Raw genomic sequence first — 24,648 nt, forward strand, 5'->3', positions numbered from 1 at the left:
AATTGACAGCATGGGGGACTGAAAAAGTCCTTAGATTTGTTCCCATTAACACCCTCCCTTCTATACAGGAATGAGTGCTGCTATTTCTTTCCCTCCCACCTCCATGGTGAGTCAGCAACTTTCAACACTCAACTTCCTAACAGCTCAAAAGGAAAGAAGGTGATAATAATACTTGACATATAAAACCCTTAATTGCTTTTGACACAGTCCCACTCATGGTATCTCACTGAGTTCTCCCAGCAAACCTACTGGCTGTGGAGCGGAGGGAAGACTGTCATTCCCACTTTACAGAGATAGGCTTAGGAAGGTCGAAGGATCTTGTGACTCCAGATTTTGTAACTTTTAAATTGCAAGGGAGGGATGTGAACCCAGATCTAAGTGACCTGGAATCTTGGGTTTGCCCCACATGGTCACAGTTGCCTCTCAAAGTTCAAAAGCTGCAGGCTTCTCCGCACATCAAGTCCCCATCTCTCCTTCACAGCATTGCAACCCTGCCCGCCCTTCTCTGGGGCGCTCTTAGTCAGGGCCTCCCACTCTCCCAGCTGCAGCAAGGCTGGTCCCAGCTTTGCTGACAAGCCACAGATTCCCCCTCCCATGTTTCTGTTCATGCCGTTCTCTGCGCTGGAAAACCTGGCAGTCTCCCCAGTACCTCCTTCTCCATGATGTTGCCACACTACTTCCACGGCTCAGATGGTGAGGGATCTGCCTGCAATTCAGGAGACGCCTGACAGACGAGTTTGATCCCTGTTTTTGGGAAGATCCCCTGGAGGAGGGCATGGCAACCCACTCCAGTTTTCTTGCCTAGAGAATTCCATAGACAGAGGATGCTTGCGGGTTACAGTTCAAGGGGTAGCAAAGAGTCAGACACTACTGAGCGACTTTCACTCACTTCACTTCCTAACAATGCCTTTGGATCTTGTCTTTCCATGATGACTCTGATTTTATTTTATAAAAATTCCTTGAGTTAACTTTGTCTCTCAACTGGAACAGGAATCTTCTTATGGGACGACACTAGTTTTGCTTCTGTGTTTGAAGGCCTGTCTCTGTGTGGATGCCCCTCATGCTGACTTGTGAAAGCTGGTGGTTAGGTTCGGGATGGTGCCAAAGGGTTCATTTCACAATGGTAGCTTGAAATCAGCCACAGTGGGAGGATTTATACTACAGACATTGACAAATCAGCATCTACCCCCTCCTCCTTTTAAAAGGGTTAATTGGTAAACACTGACCAGCACACCACTGGCATGGGCTGACAACTGAAATTATTAAAAAAAAATTATCCCAGTTATCCCATGGTCCCTTATTTATAACTAGTAAATAGAAATAGCTCTTATCTTTTTATTTTCTCCTGGGGGAAATTTTTCTGTCCCTGGATTTATATTCTGAGGAATATTTATAATTTACAATATTTTCCTCAGTACAATATACAGTTTATATTTTACTGAGGAAATGTGCAAGCAGTCATTCTTGTTTTAAAAGTCAGAAGCACTGTAGCTGCCACTCAGAGTGAGGAAGAGGTGCTGAGTTTCGCTTTGCTCAGGCTTTTAAAAAGGGAATGGGGGAAGGCCTGGGGGTTCTTAGGCTGGACTGAGAGGTGGAGATCCCTTGTGATGGTTATAGAAGACTCCAAACCCAGACTTTGGGGAAGGCATGGACAAAGAACTCTTGTCTTCTCATGAGATTTTCCTGTTGCCTTAAGAGAGAGATCTTGTGAGTGGACTTCACTGCAGGACGTGCGTATTTCCAGATATCCTTCTGGAGGAGGCATGGGGTGGGGAGTGGTCTGTCAACTCGAGGAGGTGACAGTTATCCCAGGGGAGGCGTGCACGGGATGCCAGACCACCAGAGGGGATACCAGAGGAGGGAGAGAGCCTGAAGGCCTGTGGTTGCACTTGGGATACACTTAGGGGCTCAGAACCAAGGTAGTTCAGAGAATTTATGTAAATAAAACCTCACCTGTATCCTCACTGAGGCAGAGACGCTTCATACGTATTCTCTGAAAGAGCAAAACCAGTTCCATTTCTTTGCATTCCTCAGACATCCTGCATGATGCTGAACATGGCCTTGAGGGTCACCTCCTCCCTGGCCCTCAGGACACTACGCTAAGCTGAGGGTCAGCATCGTGGCCTGGAGGAAAGGGGCTGTCCACCACGAGGCCAGGTTTTGCTGGCTGCCATCCTCAAGATGGGCATCTGGTCAGAAATCCATGCTCAGCAGGAAGATGGCCTCTTTATTGTCCCATCTCAGAACTCTTCCCCTCTCCCAGGCTTTGGTCCCACTTTAAACATAGAAGTTAGTTCAGGCCAGGACTGAGCCTGAATGTAATGCCTCAAATACGTTCATTATCTCTTTGGTTTGAAAGATCAAGGGGATCATTCATAATAAGGCATCTGATTATACATTATATGAAAATTAAACCCTTTAAGCTAAATCTGAATTTCTAAACTGAAGTATGCTTTCTCCAGTGTCCCAGTTCTGACTGCATGGGCCTCTGGCAGGACAGTGACGGACGGTCCCTTCTGCATTTCCCACTCTTATCCTCTGTCTTCAGTCCTTCCTTCTGAAAAGAGACTTGTTCTGTTTGTAGAAAACGGAACTGATATAATCCAAAATTCCTATCTCTTTTCCCTTAAGACTTCTATACATCCTCCTCATGGGTAGTGATTCCTTCTTTCCAGTGTCCTACTATTGGTTCAGGAAGTCATGAGGCATTCAGTTGCTCTAGCAGCAAATCTTTTTTGAAACAGTCAAGCTCTTCTCTGCAGTCCCTCTACCCTCATCTATAGTCTTCTCAGCAAGTTCCTAGGCTCCACCCCAAATGCTGATATTGCTGAGTCCTGGTCCTTGTCAATGCCATTCCTATTTCCTCCCTAGAGGTGTGTTCATCTATTATAAAGCCTTTCCCAACTCTAACTGCTCCAAAGTCTATAACCTCATCATGTCCTCATGTTATAGATTAAGCAATGCTGGGACCCCTCCGTTCTTACCTAAATGTATCACCTGGGCTCTGGGCTGGAAGCCAGGGGATACAAATTCTAATCCTGGAAGTAACTAGCAATTTAATTAACCTCTCTATGTCTCCCTATGGGCTTCCCTGGTAGCTCAGATGGTAAAGAATCTACTTGCAATGCAGGAGGCCCTGTTTTGATCCCTGGGTAGGGATAATCCCCTGGAGAAGAGAATGGCAACCCACTCCAATATTCTTGCCTGGATAATCCCATGGATGGAGGAGCCTGGTGGGCTACACAGTCCATGGGGTTGCAGAGTCAGACACTTATGACTTCCTCTTCTGAGCAGCCTCATAGGGCTGAGGTGATGCTAGGGAGAGGATCTGTGTAAGGGGTTACTGTCATTATGAAGACATCTTGTGAACTCATATGAACTCGTGTGGCTCTGTACTGCACAGGAAACGAGGAAAGGCAAGAGACAGACAGCAAATGCCAGAGGAAGCAAGTGTCAACCTGGAAAAATACAAGCAAGCCTAGGATAGGCTCAGCCTCTACAGAAGATATCAGTGTCTACACAAACACTAACCAGAGTGTGCTGATGGTGTTGGTGGAGCTGTGAGGGCACACACACATGTCAGGGTGTGTGTGAGCACACACGTGTGTTCAAACACAGGTAGGAGGCATGAGTGTTTGAACAAGTGATCCTGTGGGGCCAAGCATAAGTGTGTGTGTATTCACGTGTAGATTTGCATATTGCCTTGCTGCACAAAATTGATTTCAAGGTGAAATCAAAATATTTTTATCTCATAGCTTGGAGTTGAGTAGAATTTGGTGTTTGTTTCTTTAATGTTCCTCTATTTATCCTTAGTAGAGCTTTTGTATACCCCCTCTCATTGAAAAACCAGGTAGCTCTTCATCTCTCTGTGCTGATGGGAAAAAGAGTATGGCTGACAAAGTCAATTAGTAACTCTTAAGTCTTATTTTAGGCAGAGAATTTTTTCATTGCTTCTGCAAATTTCAGAGAGACTACTGCCTAGACACCTTGAAAGGGAATGAATTTTAGTCTCCCCTCTCTCTGGCAGAGATACAACTGAACAATCAAGTGACTGGCCTGCAAATAAAGAAAAGCGAAAAGATGCCACAGGCTTGAATAAGTAAGAAACTTCAGCTAGTATCTGGCGGCCAAGCCCAAACTTTAGAGCCGCATCTCAAAGCAGTGCTGGGTAGTGAATAGAAGCGGGAGTACTGACTTGAGTTTGAATCCCCACTCTGCTATTTTTCAGTGGTGTAGCTTTAGAAAGGCTATTCAACCTCTCTTCACCTTTAAGAGGTGGATGGGAGTGGTAGATAGCATGCAGGGGAGTTGTGGGGGCTGAATTAGACAACACAGGTAGAGAGCTGATCATCCACCCATCAGCCTTATTATCGAACATATTCAGTAAACATTCCTCCCACTGTGTTTTAACTCCAAGCCTAAGTGAAAGAGGTGTGAGTCTTCTGCAAAGGTCACGCCTGCCTCATTTAGGCAGTGACATAGTCATACTTCCTTCTTCCTGGATCCCAAACCAACAGCTGACCAGTCAGGACCACCTGTCACCCTCCTTTTCACTGTTTCCTGTTCCCATTTGTCTCCAGCCATCAACCAGAGCTGTGACATGTCTTCTCTAAACCTCTGGGCCTTCCTTAGTCACATCCCTATTATTTCCTTGCCCAGCACAGGCAGGTAGAAAATATTTTTTTACATCATCAAGAACTTTTGTGTTCTTCGTGAACACAAAAGAGTAGGATTCTCCTCCCCTCTCATTCATGTGTAAGGAGAAATCAGTTCTCCTTTCTAGAGAGATTTGCAAGGAGAGCCAGGGCCATGCACAGATTCTGGGTCATCCTCTGGGATAGGGCTGCTAGATAAAACACAGAATGCTCATTTAAAGTTGTCTAGTTTTGCTTGCTAATCAGGCGACCCTGCGCCCGGCGCTCCCCGCCCACACCCTGATGCCCGGTTCTTAAGTAACTCAGTGTTGCCCACCTGTGAACTGCAGCGCCGCACACGCTAGAATAGGAAGCGTAGACGTCAGTGCCGTAAACGTGGTACCTGGGGTCTTGGCATCCTGGCGGACACTTCACGATGAACTCGACATTCGTTATCTTCCCAGCCCTCACATCACAACTGATCTGAGGCACAGCTGGGAATGCAAAATGAAGTTAAGATTACACCTTGTGGTAGCAGCTTATATATGGGGTGACTGTTAGGTTATAACTATTCATTTACTTGATCTCTAAAAGCCAGAGCCTGAGCTGACCCTGGATCCCCTCTGTATAATGAAAGCAGAGAGGTAATTAGGACATTCCTCAGGCCAAAAGAGCAATCACTGTCCCTTGCATTTAACCTGCTGAGAGCAAGAACAAGAGGCTCATTCCTGTGCTTAATCGAACAGTTAATTAATTGGAGTAGAGAACTCTGGGAAAAGACCCACCTCCAGTGGCCAGAAATGTCAGTGTGAGTGCAGAGCTGGAGAATACTGCTTTTTCAGATGCTCTGGAGCTAGCCCAGGAAAAGAGGAAATGCTCAGAAAACCTCGCAGGAGGAAGGAAAGGTGTTCGGGAAGGGCGAGTTAGAGAGCATGGGCTTTGGGTCAGGACTGGCTAGGAAAAGGTGGGCCTACTGCAGCCAAGACCCCAGCTGGGGGAGCACAGGGATGGGCAGGGCCAGGCCAGGAGGAGGCAGCTTGAGTGCTTGTGTTCTGTGAATGAGGTGGGACTCGTTGGAGAGTTTTTGAACTGGGGAGATAGATACTGAACGTGATCTTTTGTCTTGGTCCTTGAGGCTGGGTCCTAGCTCCAGGGACAAGGTAGGAGTCATCTTTCCTCCTCTTCCTCAAGGCTCAGTGGAAAGCTGGGGACTGCCCTGTTGGGCATCCTGGAGAAGCCCATTCATTTAGCCTCCCTCCTCTTGGGCCTTGTGACGCCATAGCCAGCCTAGCAGTAGTCAGTTGGCAAGGCTGCTGGAGCCCCAAACTTGCTTAGGGATAAGATGATGTAGAGGCTCTAGTGGCAGTACCTAAAAGGGGGGTGTGGCTGCATCTTCCCTGAAAAAATTTCCCTCCAAAACTCCTGAATGAAAAGGCCTCCTAGAAGATCCTATACTGATGCCCGGGAGCTAGGAATGTATTCTCTAGAAGAGACTCTGAAACACAAACAACCATTCAAAGAGTAAGCATGAGGGAACTGGAAACCACCAAATGCGACAGCTGCCTGGCAGAGAGGGGGTGTTTGGACCTAACAAGGCGAACATTTGGAGGCAAGTCACAAGTAGGACTGAGCAAAAACTGAAGGGGAGGTTTCTATGGAGCCTTTTCTTTTTTTTGGCTAAAAAGAACTTTCTAGTAAATGAAGTTGCCCTTGAAGGAAGGGGCAGGCAGGGACTGAACAGTTGAAGATGGGATGTCTCCACTGGGTGGGAGGTGGAAAGAAAGCCCCGCCCAGTGCTGAGAGTCAGTGATTACAAACATAGGTTCCGGATCTCTGCCAGGCCACCCATCCTCTAACTGGGTAACTGAGATGCTCTCAGAGTTGTTAATGGTTTCCAGCTGTATCCAAAATGTACTTTTTTTTTTTTTTTTTAACTCTTTTATACCTGAATGGATCAGAGCTGTGTTTCCTTCAGACTGGGGAGAGGACTGAAGTTAGAGCTCCCGCTCTTTTCCTAAACACCCCTCCCAGACAGTCCTGGCCACACAGGGCTGGGCCAGCATGCAAGTCCTCCTGGGAGCCCAGGGGCTGAGTGTGATCACAGGCTAAAACAATTTGTGGTCCCCATGGAAGAGGGGAGTGCCACGCTTAAAACAGTTTTGTGGTTTCATTCTCCCCACCACAGGCTGCTTCCTCTCCAGTTATTTTCTTTTTATCTTCCATTCTTTTAAACCCCGATAGTCAAGGCTGCATGGACTATTTTGAGTCTGGGAGCACTGTTTTAAAGAGACAATTTAAGGATGGAAGATTCCTGTGTAGCCTCTCCTTAAACTGGTTAATTGTCGGATCACTGGGTGTATAACTAAATGCGTTCAACTCTCCTCCCTTCCGCAGATCACTGCCCCATTCTTGAATGCAGCTCCTCCCTTGGATGCAAAGAAAATGAAAGCATTCCCTCTAGGCTCTTAGTTGTGTGAAATAGGAAGTGACAGCTCTGCGCCCTGGGATTCCGTGTGGGTGTGACTTTGGCATCTTGAGGTTTTGGACCTCCTGGTAGGCCAACCCGACTCTTCTGGAGTTGTGAATGGGTGCTATGGAGAAGCTTGTTGCCTGAGTGCCATACAGTGATCGAACCTACAGCAAGACAGGTGCCCAGGCAGGAGAATTTTCCGTGGAATAGTTGGCTTAGAATGACAAGGGGAAAAGCGTCACATGGGAATATTTTGCTTCCTGCTCATCAATTCCCACCCTCAATTAGCCCCTTCCTTTGGGGGGATTTGTTTGCTTGTTTGTCTTGCTTTCACAAAGGCTGGGGCAGTCCCTTCAGTAAGATCTGTTTTATCTGCATCCAGGTGGGTTAGCAACTGGTGAATTAACTCACCTCATGATAGGGGGAGGAGAGATAAAATGAAATCAAGCATGTACACTCGTGTACTTTGGAAGATGTTCCGTTCACTGTCCCCTGAGCCTTACTTGCCAAATCAGTGCCTCCTTGCTCCCTTCAGACCTGAGGCAGATACTTCTTGAGCTGCCTTAATGTTGACTTCTCCTCTGAAGGAAAGATTATTTCCGCACTTGTGAGAGGAAACACAAAGATAGATGAACATGAACCTAACCCACAGAGGAGGAAGAGAGAACAGGAAAACTTCCGGGAAGGCATGTGGGATCTTCCCAGACTAGGGATCAAACCTGTGTGCTGTGCATGAGCCACCAGGGAAGCCCCCATCCTATTCATAGTAGTTTGCATCTGTTAACTGTCAGCTGTAAAGTGGGATAGTTCAAAAGTATGCAGAGGAAATCCAGAGATAAATCGTTTCATTTGGGCCTTAAGTGGATGGATGGAAGATTCTTAGAAGGTTGCAAGAAAACAGACTACTTCACAAATAACTGGGAAAACACTGTAAAGGAATAAACTGTGATTCCCATATACTCAAAAAGATGCAAATGACTGCTTCTTGTTGGCTGGATTTAGATATTACATTTTCCAATGATTTTGGCCATCACTCTGAAATTGTAATTAGCTCACTCTCTCCAGCTTAATTTTCTGTACAAATTGAACAAATATTTGACCTTTAAACATGCTTTGTCATTGCAACCTGTTCTTCCAATGTGCTTGACTATATATGCTTGATTTCATTCCTTTCTGAGTGTACTTTTGTGAATGGAAGTGAGAGAACCCTGGGTTGAAGTTACGGAACTCCTGGGGAAGCCCGGAACTACTCGAGGGGAAGCTGCTCAGAGACCTGTTTCCCGGCCATTTGCTCTGCTCCCACCTCATATGATTCCTTAAGGTTACCTCGCCTTTTCAGGGCTGTTATCATTTTCTCGAGGGAACTCACATCAGGGCATCTCAGAATCTGTTCTTCCCAGAGGACCTTGGCACTAGACACAGGGAAACGAGAGCCACTTGCAACCCAGCTGGTAAGAACTGAAGATAACTTTTAGGTGTTGTTCCCTGAGGCACTGGGTCTGCTGTACTGATCTCAGAAGCAAAACCGGTACTGTCTGAGCCTCCACTTTCATGCAACATTGGGATCTTAGAGGCACAACTGCAGATATTTCTGCTCTAAGTTGGGTTTTCTGCCTGACCTAATAATAGAGTGATTATTGGATGATGTCACATACAATAAGCCAATGATGTAGAGGCCAAATCAAACTCTATAATCTCCTGCTTATTTTCCATTCATCTTTTCAGTGAATGTGGTTTTCCAGGCGAACCACATCGCTTCGGGAAAACAAATTTCATCAATTAGAGAAGGCTGTTATAAGCTTGCCTCCTGGCTGTTAATGAGAAAGAATTATTATAACATAAAAGCACTTATGCATAAGCAGTTTTGATCTGAAACTTAATTTTGTTGGATTGTGAAATTCAACTAGAGTAAAATTCTATTTTTAAGAAAATCATGCAAAAACGTTAATGAGACAAAATGACCACCAAATAAAATTTTAAGATGAAAGCTTCCTTCTCCTTGATCCTGACACCAGTGACCAGATCATGTTAATTCTTCCTTGGCAGCAAATTCTTTTGCAAAGATTCTTTTCCGTTTTGCTTAAACAGTCTTTGACCATGTTGAATCTTTTTAAAAAAATCTATGCTACTGAAGTATAGTTGATTTTAAATGTCATATTTCTGTTGTACAGCAAAGTGATTCAGTTATACATATATGTATTCTTTTCAATTATCATTTATCACAGGATATTGAGTATAGTTCCCTGTGCTATATGGGAGGAACTTACTGTTTATCCATCCTATACATAATCATTTTTAAAATTTTTTATTTATTTATTCAGGCTGCACTGGGCCTCTGTTACTGCCTGGGCCTTTCCCCAGTTGCGGTGAGTGAGGGCTACTCCCCGGTTGTGGTTCTCAGGCTTCTTGTTGGGTGCCTTCTCTTGTGGAGCACATGCTTAGTTGCTCTGAGGCATGTGGGACCTTCCTGGACTAGGGATCAAACCCACGTTTCCTGCACTGGCACGTGGACTCTTCCAGTGAGCCATCAGGGAAGCCGCCATCCTATACATAATAGTTTGCACCTGCCAACCCCAGATGCCCAGTCCTTCCCTCGCTCACCTCCTCCCCCTCTTGGCAAGCACAAGTCTGCTCTCCATCTCTGTGAGTCTGTTTCTGTTTCACTGATAAGTTCATTTGCGTCATATTTGAGATTCCGCATATGGGTGATATCTATGGTATCTGTCTTTCTCTATCTGACTCACTTCACTTAGGATGATAATCTCTACATCCATCTATGTTGCTGCAAATGGCATTATTTAACTATTTTTATGGCTGAGTAGTATTCCATAATATATATATAGGGACACACCACATTTTCTCTATCCATTCATCTATTGGTGGACATCTAGGTTGTTTGCATATTTTGGCTATTGTAAATGGTGCTGCTATGAATGTAAGGATGCATGTATCTTTCTGAATTACAGTTTTGTCCAGATATATACCCAGGAGTGTGATTGCTAGATGACCATGTTGAATCTTTGGTCAAAAGCTATCAGTACCTTTTTGCTGCCTTGAGGAAAAATTCCAAAATCTTTAAGGCCTTTCCATAGTCCCCTCCATGGGGAGTATTGGGGGTTAAATAAGTATTTTCCCCTTTGTATAAAAGATTTCTCTGGATGCAACAGTTGAGGGAAACCTAGGATGTGTGATGAAAAGGGTTTATAAAGACAAAGCTAGTCACAGACACTTGCCTCAATAAATAAATCCAAGTCTGCAGCTCTAAGCATGTCAAAAAGCCTATAAATATTGGTCCTAGAAGCTAGTGTTTTTGTCAGCCTTGAGAAAACACCTTCACCCATACACCACAGATAAAAGAGTGGTTGAATGACAGAGGTTAATATGCCTGTGGTGACACAGCTTTTGGGCAATTGCAGAAATTTGTGTCTAAAAATAACCGACTCTTCAAAATTGTTTTTGGCTGCACCACAAGGCATATGAGAGCTTAGTTCCCTGACCAGGGATAGAACATGTTGCCTGCAGTGGGGGGTGTGGAGTCTGGAGTGTGGAGTCTTAACCACTGGACTGCCAGGATGTCCCTAAAAGTAACCCACTTTTAATTTAGAAAGGACTGTAACACACGATTTTCACTTGATTCTTACAAAACCCTGAGAGGCATATTGTCCTTATTTTCCAGAGAGAGAAGTTTGCTTGTTCAAGCTCAGGTGCCAAGTAACAGAGCCAGGCCCTGAACTTGCACGCTGGGGCTCCAGGCACGTAGCTTTGCCAGCTCCACTTGGTTGCTTCTCCCACTACTGAAGAGAAGGAGCTAAATTGTTGCCTCCCTTCTCTAATCCTGCAAGGCTTTTCTGAACTTAAAGATCATTGACAACCACTAGTGGGTGAATCGGAGAAGGCAATGGCAACCTACTTCAGTACTCTTGCCTGGAAAACCCCATGGACTGAGAAGCCTGGTGGGCTGCAGTCCATGGGGTCACTAAGAGTCAGACACAACTGAGCGACTTCACTTTCACTTTTCACTTTCATACATTGGAGAAGGAAATGGCAACCCACTCCAGTGTTCTTGCCTGGAGAATCCAAGGGATGGCGGAGCCTGGTGGGCTGCCGTCTATGGGCTCACACGGAGTCAGACATGACTGAAGTGACTTAGCAGCAGCAGCAGCAGCAGCAGTGGGTGAATACAGGAAATGTCTTGTAAATAGGTTGTCTGTGTGGGTGTGTTAGTGTGCATTTGTGTGTATCTGTACACATCTGTGCATTCATCCCTAACACTTGCAAGGCAACTCTTCTAGTGCAATTTTCCTTGCATTCTTTGCCTATTATTTCTGAGGATTGCCATGGTAGAATTTATTCAAGTAAAAGTCTGTAGCAGAGAGTCGGCTTTCTTTCTCACCTACACACCAGAAGGAGGACTAGAAGTCAATCCATTTCCTTTTTCATGGTTTGAGAGAGGGCACATGCACCAATCTGTGTGAAGACACTCGTGTTGGAACCAAGTGTCTTCTTGGTACCAACACCTAAAGAGCAAGAAAACATTGTGGGTTTCTTACCAGTTGCTATGGCTGACAACATATGAGCTCAGTGAGGAAGCTGTGTGTGCTATACTAAATCCTACACGCACAGGGCCATATGTCGTCAACAGCACCGATACAATCAATAACCAAGTCCCAGAACAGTTACCGGAGAAGGCAATGGCACCCCACTCCAGTACTCTCGCTGGAAAATCCCATGGACTGAGATATCCTGGTAGGCTGCAGTCCATGGGGTTGCTAAGGGTCGAACACGACTGAGTGACTTCACTTTCACTTTTCACTTTCATGCCTTGGAGAGGAAATGGAGACCCACTCCAGTGTTCTTGCCTGGAGAATCCCAGGGATGGCAGAACCTGGTGGGCTGCCGTCTATGGGGTCGCACAGAGTCAGACACGACTGAAGCGAATTAGCAGCAGCAGCAGCAGCAGCAGCAGAACAGTTACCTCCTCATACTGAGGTAGTACCTCTGGGAATTATCTACCCTTTCAAGGTCGACTGCAAAAATATTTCCATGCTTTACATGATATTAAGGTTAACTTACTGGAGGTAACTAAGCGAATAAAAGGTAATACATTTCACCCCAAGCTAAGACTATTTCAACAGACTCCAATATAATGGAAATATTTCAGAATGTGGTTTCACTGCCTGCAGGGAATATCTTGCTGTTGTTTATCTTGCTGACTGTTGGCTTCATCATGTAGATTTCCTGCTCAGAACACTCTCCGTGTCTCCACCCTTTGAAGAATGGCAAAGAACAAAGCTTCTCAGACTGACGTTACCTAGTCCTAACCCATCTTCCAGCTGCATCTCCTGTGAGGCCCCAACAGTTAAGCCAAATCATGCCACTCACTATTTCCCAATGCCATCTCACTCATGATATATGGAAAGCCTGAAAAGCCTTGAAAGCCTTCCCATCTATCTCTGCCTGTAAAATTCCACTGATTTTTCATGTCCTATCTCAAATACTCCTTCAAGAAACCAGTATGAATCCTATTGTATGTGCATGCTAAGTCTTTTCAGTCGTGTCTGATTCTCTGTGACCCCATGGACTGGCCCACCAAGCTCCTCTGTCCATGGGATTCTCCAGGCAAGAATACTGGGGTGAATTGCCATGCCCTGCTCCAGGAGATCTTCCTGACCCAGGGATCGAACCCAAGTCTTTGATGTCTTCTGCATTGGCAGGTGAGTTCTTTACCACTGGTGTCACCCGGGAGGCCCTTTGAATCCTATTGTAGTCCCCTTGTTATTCTTTTGTAGCATTTACCACATTTTGCTTTATTTTGTAGTGTTTTGTTTCACTGCTGTTGTTCTATTTCATTCTGCTGTTTGTCCATTCATCCAGCAAATACCTAATGAGCACTAATTATGTGTTCATGGTGATTTTGATCTAGTTGAAAAGACAGATTTTATATATATATATATATATATATATATATATATATATATTTTAAGCCCTTATAATAATGTGCAGTAAGTCAACAGTAGAGGAAGTGTAGCATACCCTGGAGCCATGTAAACTGGTTTTTGGTATGTTGGCAGTGGCTGTTGAGTCCAGGAAGGCTTTCCTGTGCACAATTTTATTTTACCCTATGTAAGATCAGGTGCTCAGTGAAGTCAGAGACTTTGCAGAATGGGCAGGCAATAATGTGTTGGAGTTAGTCACCACATCTCTCACCTGGTAACACTATCTCATCTGACCCCACTTTAGACTAAGTCCATTGCTTCTGGACTTCATGAAATTAAAAGACGCTTACTCCTTGGAAGGAAAGTTATGACCAACCTAGATAGTATATTGAAAAGCAGAGATATTACTTTACCAACAAAGGTCTGTCTAGTCAAGGCTATGGTTTTTCCAGTGGTCATGTATGGATGTGAGAGTTGGACTGTGAAGAGAGCTGAGCACCAAAGAATTGATGCTTTTGAACTGTGGTGTTGGAGAAGACTGTTGAGAGTCCCTTGGACTGCAAGGAGATCCAACCAGTCCATTCTGAAGGAGATCAGTCCTGGGTGTTCACTGGAAGGAATGATGCTAAAGCTGAAACTCCAATTCTTTGGCTACCTCATGCGAAGAGTTGACTCATTGGAAAAGACTCTGATGCTGGTAGGGATTGGGGGCAGGAGGAGAAGGGGACAACAGAGGATGAGATGGCATCACCGACCCAATGGACATGAGTTTGGGTAAACTCCGGGAGTTGGTGATGGACAGGGAGCCCTGGCGTGCTGTGATTCACAGGGTTGCAAAGAGTCGGACACAACTGAGTGACTGAACTGAACTGAACTGATTGCTTCTGGAGCTCTCCTGGGGCTTCCTTACATGTAGAAACGCTATGGAAGAGATTTTGCAACTTAAAAGCTTTTCTCTTTCTAGCATAGGAATTCTGCCAGTCAGGGACTTTGCTAGAGTTGTTCCCCATAACTTATGGGGAAAAGTATGATGTGTTTATTACAGTATGGGCTAAAAAGCTCATGAGTTGAAGAGAAAGCCTTTTTTGAAGGTGGAATCTACACATAAAATGAAGTTAATCCTTAAAATCCACAAGGTATCTTGACTACTTTAGGAGAAGAGTTTCATGAACACAACTAAATCCTTCAACCTTTATTTGTAGTCTTCAATGATCAAGAAAAATGCAACCGCATTTTGGCCATTTGTTAGAAACTGTGTGGATAGGTTTATGCTGATTAAATATATCAGTGACGTGCCTGTGGGTAAGGTTGGATCTATGGCTCCAAAACATAGCAGGAAAATGAGAGCCTTGAAAAAGTCACCTGTGTAAAAAAACTTGATAGAACTCTCATTTTGTACAGTAAAGTAAAGCTTACTCGGCACCATACAGCAGGGTAATTTACTAAGACATTGGTGTGTGTGCTCAGTCATGTCTGACTCTTTGCGACCTCATGGACTGTAGCCTGCCAGGCTCCTTTGTCCATGGGATTTCCCAGGCAAGACTACTGGAGTGAGTTGCCATTTCCTTTTTCATACTAACTTATGCTTATTTTTATTGTATTTTCCCCTCTTACTGTTCCAAGAAGGTAGTCAGATTTTTGTGTTCTCCTATTTGGGGCTCATGGTTGCAAGGGAGAGGGCAGGGGTTACCTGGCAACCCTCCCTCAAGGCTTTGGGAATTAGGTACTCTAAATACTCCTTGTTTGAGGGGATTGGGCTTGGCCAGTTCAAAGAGTGATGGAGAGAAAAATGACCTTCCATGACTGGAAGATGGGAGTGAGCGGGTAGGTCCCAGTAAGGGAAAGGCCTCTGTTCCCTAACAGTTGTCTCGGCTGAGCATCACTTTGGGACAATACTTGGGGTGGTGCCCCTCTGGGTAGAACCTTAGGCATGAGGCTTCCCCACATTTCCAAGATCCCACCACTTATGTAACAGGGGAGCTATTCAGCTTCTAGGAATAACATGGGTTTGGACACTGAACAGTGCAGAGGCTCTCCCTGAATGTTGTAGATTGTACAAGGCTCCCGAGGACTGGAGCTGGGCGGGAGGAAGCCCACTAATGAGGGAACTTTAATATCTCACCCCTTGGCAATTGGAGTCAGACTTGATTTGATTTATAAAGTAAGGTCATGTGATAAGCCAAGTGACAGAAGAAAATTGTACCCAATACAACTCTGTGTACTACTAACTCACTAATATATTGTGTTCTCTCTCTTCTCCATATATTTGGACAACGGGATTTTGTTGCTTTTTGCTGGCAGGATTGTTTTACTTCCCTAACACAACCCTAATCATTCTACTCTTCTTTGAAAACTACCCTCCCAGCCTACGCTGCTGCAGTTAAGAGTTTCTCTCCCAGGGATTTGAAATCAGGACTGAGAGACATGGTCTGCATGAAGCAGAGTTGGTGGGGGGTGGGGGGGGGGGGTAGGGGCTTGGGCAGTGAGGCAGATATATAGAGAGGAGTAGGGACACCAATTTTGGGGGTCTTTCTGCCTAGGGTACAGTCCAGTGAGTTCCATCTGCCCTTCCAGCCTTGGGTTCTGTGAGATACTTCCTGTCCTGCCAAAATCTCCTTAAATTGCCCTTGGATTTCTGCTAATTGAGCCTAAATAACCTGCACTGAAATGCTCCCCATTGCCCTCATGCTGAACTGCAGATTGCTGGATACAGTAACAAAGCTCTTTGTGATCTGGTGCCTGCTTGCGCCTCCATCTCTCATCTCAATACATTTGCCTCCGGCTCTAAACCTTGGTCATACTAAACTAATTTTTTAGCTCTTTCTATTCTTTAGGCCTTGGAGATGCTTTTTTTCTTTCTGTTTATAACACTCTTTTCTCTTCATGTTTGCCTGATCAATCCCTATTTGGCCTTCAGATATCAGTGTTGGTGTGTCACTTCCTCCAGGAAACCCTCCCAGATACGTAACTTTTTTTCTCTATATTCTTGGAGTACCTTTAGCTCCCAAGGCCTAGCATTTATATAAGACATCATAGTTGCCTGGTGACTTGTCTTTCTTCCTCTCTCGATTTTGAGCTATGTGAGGGCAAAGTCTGAATCTCAATCACTGTTGTATCTGAGTGTTTAACAGTACCTGGTACTTGGCTGGCACCAAATCAGTACTTGTCAAATGAATGAATGATGTGCCTCCCTTGCTATCAGTCACCTGCCCCAGTGGCGGATTAACAACGTTGAATAGAGAAAAGTGAAAATTACTTTGGCCTCAAGCTATAGACTACAATTTGGAAATACTCCTGAGGTAAAGAATCAGATATCACCATACTTTGGGAATATCCTGTTACCTCATTGCATCTATCTTTTCTCCCCTTTTTAATGACTGTGACAGAGTTTCTAATTAGAGAAAAAACATCATGCATATATTGACTCAAAAGGGAGACTTTGTGAATAAGGTTAGAATTTAGCATATCAGAAATTCAATCCATTTGAGATCTCTCTAAGAGGTTTCCCCTTGGTTCGTTTAGCACAGACTTTCATAGTCACTGAAAACTGTTGTCATGGTAATCATGGAATCTTTCATGATTTTTGTATATGAGTCAGTGAAGATACTGGAAACAATCCAAAGGAATTCATACTTGGGTGTGCATTTGTCTCCATATTAGCTCAATCACTGTTTTGAACACACATCTGCCCCTGGGCCAATTCTCTTGGCTCTCAGCCTTGACAGGAATAAATAAACAACTAATTCCTTTTTAGTATTTCAGGCTAGGAGGCTGTGGATGGCTGCCCTTTTGGTCTCATTTCAACAGGAAGTTGTGCACAAATGGCTTAAAGGAACAGAAAAAAAATGCTGTGTGAAACATCTCTTTTTCTATTTCAGAATTTTAATGTTGCTGATTTCAAGGCACCTAAATCTAATGCCTAAACAGAAGTTTCTGTTGTAGAGAGCACAGAACACTGAATGTACCTAAAGTCTTTCTTTTATAGTCCTTTTTAAATATACCTTAATCCAAGCCTCCATCAAGTCTACAAATTCACATCCAGGTAGTTCAGTGTGCTCAGAATATTTGAGTGTGAGATTTTCCATTTATGTTCCATTCTGCTAGTCACCCCCCCCCGCCCTCCCCCCCACCCCACCCCCCCACCCCCCCCCCCCCCCCCCCCCCCCCCCCCCCCCCCCCCCCCCACCCCCCCCCCCCCCCACCCCCCCCACCCCCCCTCCCCCCCCCCCCCCCCCTCCCCACCCCCCCCCCACCACACATCTATTTTCTCTTCTTTCCTAATAATAGAACACCTTGCATTTAGGAGGCATGTAGATTCTTAAAATCAAGACATTTCTATCCTCCCTGAATGCTGGTCAATGGTAGTTAAGTCGAAGTGGTGTATTTGACTTCCTGGACTTATCTTTAAAGGGAGTAAATATGTAACCTTCTTCATCCCTTCCTACTGACTGGAATGTGGACATGCTGGATGGAGCTGGGGTAGCTATTTTGGACAATGAGTTGAGAGCCATGTTGGGAAAAGCAGAACGGCAAAATGGAAGGAGCGTGGGTCCCTGAAGATTGTGAAATGTCCATAAAAGCCTAGACTATGTTTATAGGAGAGAGAAAGGAATTTCAGTCTTATTTAATCTGTGGTTATTTTGGATTTTCTGTTGTCTAATCTTAACTAGAAGCCAAAAATGAAATTAATTATTTGTCTTATCACTGATGGGGTGTGAAATTTTTCGTGAGATTACCTACTGATCCCAGGGCATACTGGAAGGTGGGCAGCTTTGCTGGATTTTTGCATTAGCCAGACTGAATTTTCTGGTATGGGGAATTGAGACAGCATTTCCATGGCAGAAAAATGCCTATTTCAGATTAGTCATAGAGACACAGTGTTGTCTGGCTTTGTATGTACATTTTGAATATAGTGAAACATATCTACCCTAAAATAAGAACTTGTATTTCAAATGCTTTTTGGAATAAAATAGACAACAAATAATGGACTTCTCTGATGGCTCAGGGGGTAAAGAATCCGCCTGCCAATGCAGGAGACACAGGAGACATGGGTTCAATCCCTGGATCAGGAAGAACCTCTGGAGAAGGAAACGGCAACCCACTCCAGTATTCTTCCCCGAAAAATCCAATGGACAGAGGCGCCTGGTGGGCTACAGTCAAAAGGGTACTAAGAATCATAACTAATTAGTCTGAGTGCAAAGTAATTGAGATAAGAAAATAAAACTCAACCCCAAAACAAACAAAAAAACCCCTAAACTTTCCAAATTAACTGAGACAAGTGTGACAGTCTTCCACATGGAAGACACAAGTTTTGTACTCGTGAGGAATTGCAGCTTTACTTACTGAATTTGGGCCTTTTCATTTTCTTCGTCATTTCTTCATTAGATTGTATTCCAGTCACCAGCAAAACTACATGAAGAAAATGCAAAAAATCTAATAAGTATTATTTCACTAAATACTTGCTCTCTTTCGACCTTTATACTTGCTTCAATCACATGGTGAAGTATTCTCATTAGTAAAACTAATTTCCCCTTATTTTATGGTTGAGGAAATAAGATGTATCATTTGTGCTCTTCTTAGCCTCTGCTGAAAGGGCCTTTCAAAAATATCTCTTGGCTATCTGTCCTTTGTTTTGCTGTCTCTAAATTTCACCACACCGACTCCACCGTCTTTACTTTCCAAAGACAGGAACATAGGTCTAGAGAAGTCCAGTGCTCTGCTTGGACCCAGGAATGAGTGAGAGAGGCGAGATGGGCACCCAGGCCCTTCCTGTGCTCTCTCTTCGGTTCCACACTAAGTTTCCTTTGAGCCTTGTGTTTTTAAAATATAACATAGACCGTTTTTTTCTTATTACTGAAATAATAGATATTGCTGGTAGAAGTGTATAAAAAATGCACAAAAACAGTACTACAGAAAATATAGATGAAAGCAAAAGCGTAGCATTCTCAGGCTTTTTCTGTATGTGTGTATTCATATGGGTACTTTTAAACAAACTTTTGATAATACTTATACTGTTTACAAGGTGTCATAAACATATCAGTTTGGCCAAAGAGTTCATTGGCATTCTTGATACCATCTTATGGAAAAATCCACACGAACTTTTTGGCCAACCCAGTATTTCTACTTAAAGATATCTAGAGACCTTTTTTTTTTTCAGTCATTCAACATTCCTCCCATAATAATCTTAACTGCCTGCAAAATATTGCAGTGCATGGATGTATCATAATTTAGCCAACCCCTTATTTAATATAAATAGCTTCCTCTCTGCATGGATTTCTTATTATTTCCTTAAGATAACATTCCAAATACAATTTCTTGTCTGAAAGATATGCCCACTTAAATTTTTGACATATATTGTGAAAGTTTCTCAGAGCAATTTTTTATTAATAATGTCTGAAAATTCTCAGTCCTCTGTATCTACACTAATTGTACTGGTAAACAGAAAAGCACATTTTCCCTTTCAAAGGGCTACTCGGTCTCTATTCTTATTCCTTCCTCTCCAGGAATTCTTCTACCTTACCTACCCAAAGATGGTACTGCTGTAATTTACTTCCATTTTAGCCACTCTTTTGAGAAACCCATTTTCTGGATGGAGTTGGGATTCTGGAGGTGAACATGAGGCAGTGGAATAATTAAAACAGGCATTTTACTTCCTACTTTATGTGCTTTTAAAAATTTTTATCTAACAGAACATAGATGCTTGATTAAGGCATAAATCAGGACTTAGGAATTCTTTAATTGGCAACTATCTTTGAAGGAAAAAGTGGCAATGTCACCAAGTGTTGATTAAGAAAGATTTTTGTATATCTTATGATTCTCTAGCTGGGCTGTGCCAGTGATGTACCTCCTGAATTATCCCCAGTTCTGACTAGCACTCGTTGAGGCCTGGACAGTTGACATACCATGTCCTGCAAGAACAGAACCATAAAAGAGAACTGAGTGAAAACCAAAAGTCTAGCCAAGCAGAATCAAGGCAGACATTTTTTAGGTGTTATTTACTTCTGGGGTTTGGGTGGGTGTGAGTGTCCTGGAGGTCTGATTTTTATAGTAGTCTCTGTGTCATTTAAGTCTATCCAAAGACCGCATCTTCATTTTATACACAAAAATAAATAGCTAGAATTCTAGAATTTAAAAAAAAAAAACAAGGATAATAAATATATAGAAAAAATGATGCAAGTTAAGTAGAAAGAGCTAAATAGGAATAAATTTGGCTATCAGTTCTTGGTGGAAAACCAAGTTCTGTCCTTCTGGGGCTGTGTGCCTGTGGCGAGTGGTTTATAAGTCTCAGTATCATTAGGACTATAAATATTTCAGTAAGACCACCCCATCACTCACTTTTGCTCACCCAAGACCCTCCAGGCTGAAAACATGCAGAGCTGGGTTCAGTTTTACAGCAGTGGTTAATAAAGTCATTATTTTCAGTGGTAGACAGAGGCCCTCCCCTCAGCTTAGATGCTTGTTAATTAAAGCTGCCAAGAAACCACTCCTCAAGGGGAGGGCTGGTCAGTAAGGCTGCAAAAGTGCTTGTGCCCTGAAGCAAGTCTTCATTCCTCATCATTAGGGCCCTTCTTGGTACTTTGGAATTGCAATGGAATTCTATTGCGTGTAGAATTGCGGTGAGAGGAAAATCTGTCTTGTATTCCTGTTCGTAGGAACAGACAGAGCACAGAGATGGATGACTGATGCTCACTTCAAAGTCAAAGCAGAACACAGGTCTGAAAGCACTTGCATGGGAATAGTTAGTTATCTGGCCACTGAGGCCATTAGCATCTAGAGACTTTGAGATCAAGTCTAGAGTCTGAAGTTCCAGGGCAATCATGATTTACCAACTCTGCAACAATACTTCTCAGTTTTAAAAAATTCAGTGTTCCAATTTCAATTAACATGAAAAGTTCTCACCTTTCGCTAGTCATGCTTGACATTTCAAAACAAAGTAAATATTAAAATTTTTCCTCTACTTCTCTTTCTCACTAGTGTGGCCATCAGGATGGTTAATATGGCTGAGGTGCAATAGCTTAAAACTTCAACAGTTTAAATACATTATCATCCAGATAATTTATAGAGAAAATACAAATGAGTTAGCTTGAAAAATGTTAAATCTCGTTAATGATTAAAAAAGTGCAGGCTAAAGCAAAATGACATTATATTTTCTCATATTGTGTACTGAATATTGAACTCAGGATTACAGTTATTCCTGGCATGAATTTGGGATTAAGGTAGTCCAGTACACAGTTAGTAAATTCTGAGGAGGTAGAATCATTCTGGAAAGCCATGGGCAATACATTTCAGTAGCTTTAAAGAGCATTTCTATTCCTTGTTCTAGAAAATATATACCTAGTAATGTATCCCAACTTATAATCAGAAATATCCAACTAGGATCCAACTAGTCCATCCTAAAGGAAATCAGTCCCAAATATTCATTGGAAGGACTGATGTTGAAGCTGAAACTCCAATACTTGGCCACCTGATGCAAAGAGCTGACTCTTTGGAAAAACCCTGATGCTGGGAAAGATTGAAGATGGGAGGAAAAGGGGACGACAGAGGATGAGATGGTTGGATGGCATCACCAACTCAATGGACATGAATTTGAGTGAACTCTGGGAGCTGGTGATGAACACGGAGGCCTGATGTGCTGCAGTCCATGCGGTCGCACAGAGTCTGACACAACTGAGCAACTGAACTGAATCAAAAATATACACAAAGATTTAGATTTATGTAAAAGATGTTCATTACAGCATTATTTCTTTTCCTTTCTATCTTTTTTCTTTCTCAACTGCACAGCACTGCACGCAGGATCATGGTTCTCCTACCAGGGATAGAACCTGCGCCTCCTACAGGGGAAGCACTGAGTTTGGACCACCAAGGAGGTACCAGAGCATTATTTCTAATAGCAATCTGGAAGTAATGAAAGGTTGAACATGTCCCAGAGTTACAGAAAAACATCTATTTCTGCTTTATTGACTATCCCAAAGCCTTTCACTGTGTGGATCACAAAAAACTGTGGAAAATTCTGAAAGGGATGGGAATACCAGATCACCTGACCTGCCTTTTGAGAAACCTATATGCAGGTCAGGAAGCAACAGTCAGAACTGGACATGGAACAACAGACTGGTTGCAAATAGAAGGAGTACATCAAGGCTGTATATTGTCACCCTGCTTATTTAACTTCTATGCAGAGTACATCATGTGAAACGCTGGGCTGGAAGAAGCACAAGCTGGAATCAATATTGCCAGGAGAAATATCAATAACCTCAGATATGCAGATGACACCACCCTTACGGCAGAAAGTGACGAGGAACTAAAAAGCCTCTTGATGAAAGTGGAAGAGGAGAGTGAAAAAGTTGGCTTAAAGCTCAACATTCAGAAAACAAAGATCATGGCATCCGGTCCCATCACTTCATGGGAAATAGATGGGGAAACAGTGGAAACAGTGTCAGACTTTATTTTTCTGGGCTCCAAAATCACTGCAGATGCTAACTGCAGCCATGAAATTAAAAGACACTTACTACTTGGAAGAAAAGTTATGACCAACCTAGATAGCATATTCAAAAGCAGAGACATTACTTTGCTGACTAAGGTCCGTCTAGTCAAGGCTATGGTTTTTCCAATGGTCATGTATGGATGTGAGAGTTGGACTGTGAAGAAAGCTGAGTGCCGAAGAACTGATGCTTTTGAACTGTGGTGTTGGAGAAGACTCCTGAGAGTCCCTTGAACTGCAAGGAGATCCAACCAGTCCATTCTGAAGGAGATCAGTCCTGGGATTTCTTTGGAAGGAATGATGCTAAAGCTGAAACTCCAGTACTTTGGCCACCTTGTGTGAAGAGTTGACTCATTGGAAAAGACTTGGATGCTGGGAGGGACTGAGGGCAGGAGGAGAAGGGGACAACAGAGAATGAGATGGCTGGATGGCATAACCGAGTCGATGGACATGAGTCTGAGTGAACTCCGGGAGTTGGTAATGGACAGGGAGGCCTGGTGTGCTGCGATTCATGGGGTCTCAAAGAGTCATCCGACTGAGCAACTGAACTGAACTGAAGCATTTATTAGGGCTTCAATGGTGGTTCACTGGTAAAGATTCCGCTCACCAAGCAGGAGAGGCAGTTTGATCTCTGAGTTGGGAAGTTTCCCTGGAGATGGAAATAGCAACCTGCTTCAGTATTCTTGGCTGGGAAATCCATGGGCAGAGGAGCCTGGTGGGCTCCACGGACTCCATACAGTCCATGGAGTCACAGAGTCTGACATGCCTTAGCGACTACAACAACAAACAAAGCATTTATTACAAATGATGTGTAGCAGAAGACTAAATGACCTGGAAAGCTCTAATCGTAATCTTGACTCTGACAAAATTAGAACATATACAGAGAGAACTACCTGGAACAAAAAATCCCCAAATTTTAATAATGGTGGAATTATAATTCCTATTTTATATTTTCCGTGTTTTTCCCATTTCAAAGTATATTTCTTATATATATATACACATACACACATATATATATTCTGTATTTTTTATAGAATGTTTCTTGTTAGAAAAAGACAATTGTTCTTTAATTTGTTCATATTGATATCATATTATGTAATGAAAAATGCTTTCTAGAATCATTGGCCTGGTTAATAGGCACCTGTGTTCCACTTTTCCTGTTGATAATAAATTACAATCAGAATCTATTACATTCAAGGAAAGACATGAAGTGCCAGAACATCTAGCCAGTGATCAAATTAGTAAATACTTACTGAATGCTTAATATGTGTCTAGAACTTTTATAGGAATAACTCATTCTAGCCCATCAACTTCCTGTTGGATCCCTTAGTGCCACTCAGGATACTAACTCAGGTGGTGTTAACAAGGACTCTTTCCTTGACCAACTCTAGTCAGGCTCCTCTAAGCCCTCTTCTCAACGAGGCTTTGACCTTGGGCTTGTGTGTCTGTCCTTGTAGGGCCACCATCATGTGGTTTTAGCAAGAATCTTGTTTAGAGAGAATCTTCCGCTCTTGATATCTGATCATTCTGGTCTGCCTTTAGGAAGAACACTGTCTAGTCAGTTTTGCAAGGATCTCCCTATTCCCTTGCTATCCTCTCAGTCTTTTCCATTCCCTGACCTCTGCAACCTGCGCCTTGGCTACAGATCCCCACTTTTTCTTGTTGTATTCGGAGTTGAGCCCAGTATAACCCTGGCCTCTCCTTTCCCCTCTTGCAGTGGTTTCTGATTAGCATCTGTTTTTACTGCTTTAAATACTGTCCAGCTCTTGTTCTCTTTAACAGTATTCACAGTGCCTTCCTAGAAACTGATACATAATGCAGATCATTTTAAATCAGCTCAAATTGCCCCTATGCTTCGATTTGGAGTTGCATATTCAATGAAACATTTACCATCAAATACATCAGAGCTCCAAGGCAGAAACAGGACAGCTTATTCTCTATGATCACATAAATCAATGAGTTATGCTTCAGATCACCGAATATTGAAGCTGGGAGGAGCTTTGGAGGTCACTTTTTTGTTTTATAGAAAAGAAACCAAGGTCAAAGTTGATATCTCAGCTAAATCTGCTGTTTTGGAGGGGGTGGGGACAGAAGTTGGAGCCAGAATGCATGTTTCTGGTGCAGCCTTAG

General features: G+C 43.3%; 1 protein-coding gene across 2 annotated transcripts in view; it reads right to left on the reverse strand.

Moving 5' to 3' along the window:
* Positions 1-24,648, reverse strand: part of VIT (vitrin) — a 125,512-nt gene that overhangs the window by 65,262 nt on the left and 35,602 nt on the right. For both annotated transcript variants that reach the window (XM_012173556.4, XM_004006026.5), the window contains exons 3-4: positions 18,384-18,449; positions 4,972-5,128 (exon numbers count right to left, since the gene is read on the reverse strand). In XM_012173556.4, coding sequence (XP_012028946.2) covers positions 4,972-5,128; positions 18,384-18,449 — 223 coding nt within the window. The remainder of the gene's footprint in view (positions 1-4,971; positions 5,129-18,383; positions 18,450-24,648) is intronic.

Source organism: Ovis aries, chromosome 3 (genome assembly GCF_016772045.2).
Source record: "Ovis aries strain OAR_USU_Benz2616 breed Rambouillet chromosome 3, ARS-UI_Ramb_v3.0, whole genome shotgun sequence".
Taxonomy (NCBI): Eukaryota; Metazoa; Chordata; class Mammalia; order Artiodactyla; family Bovidae; genus Ovis; species Ovis aries.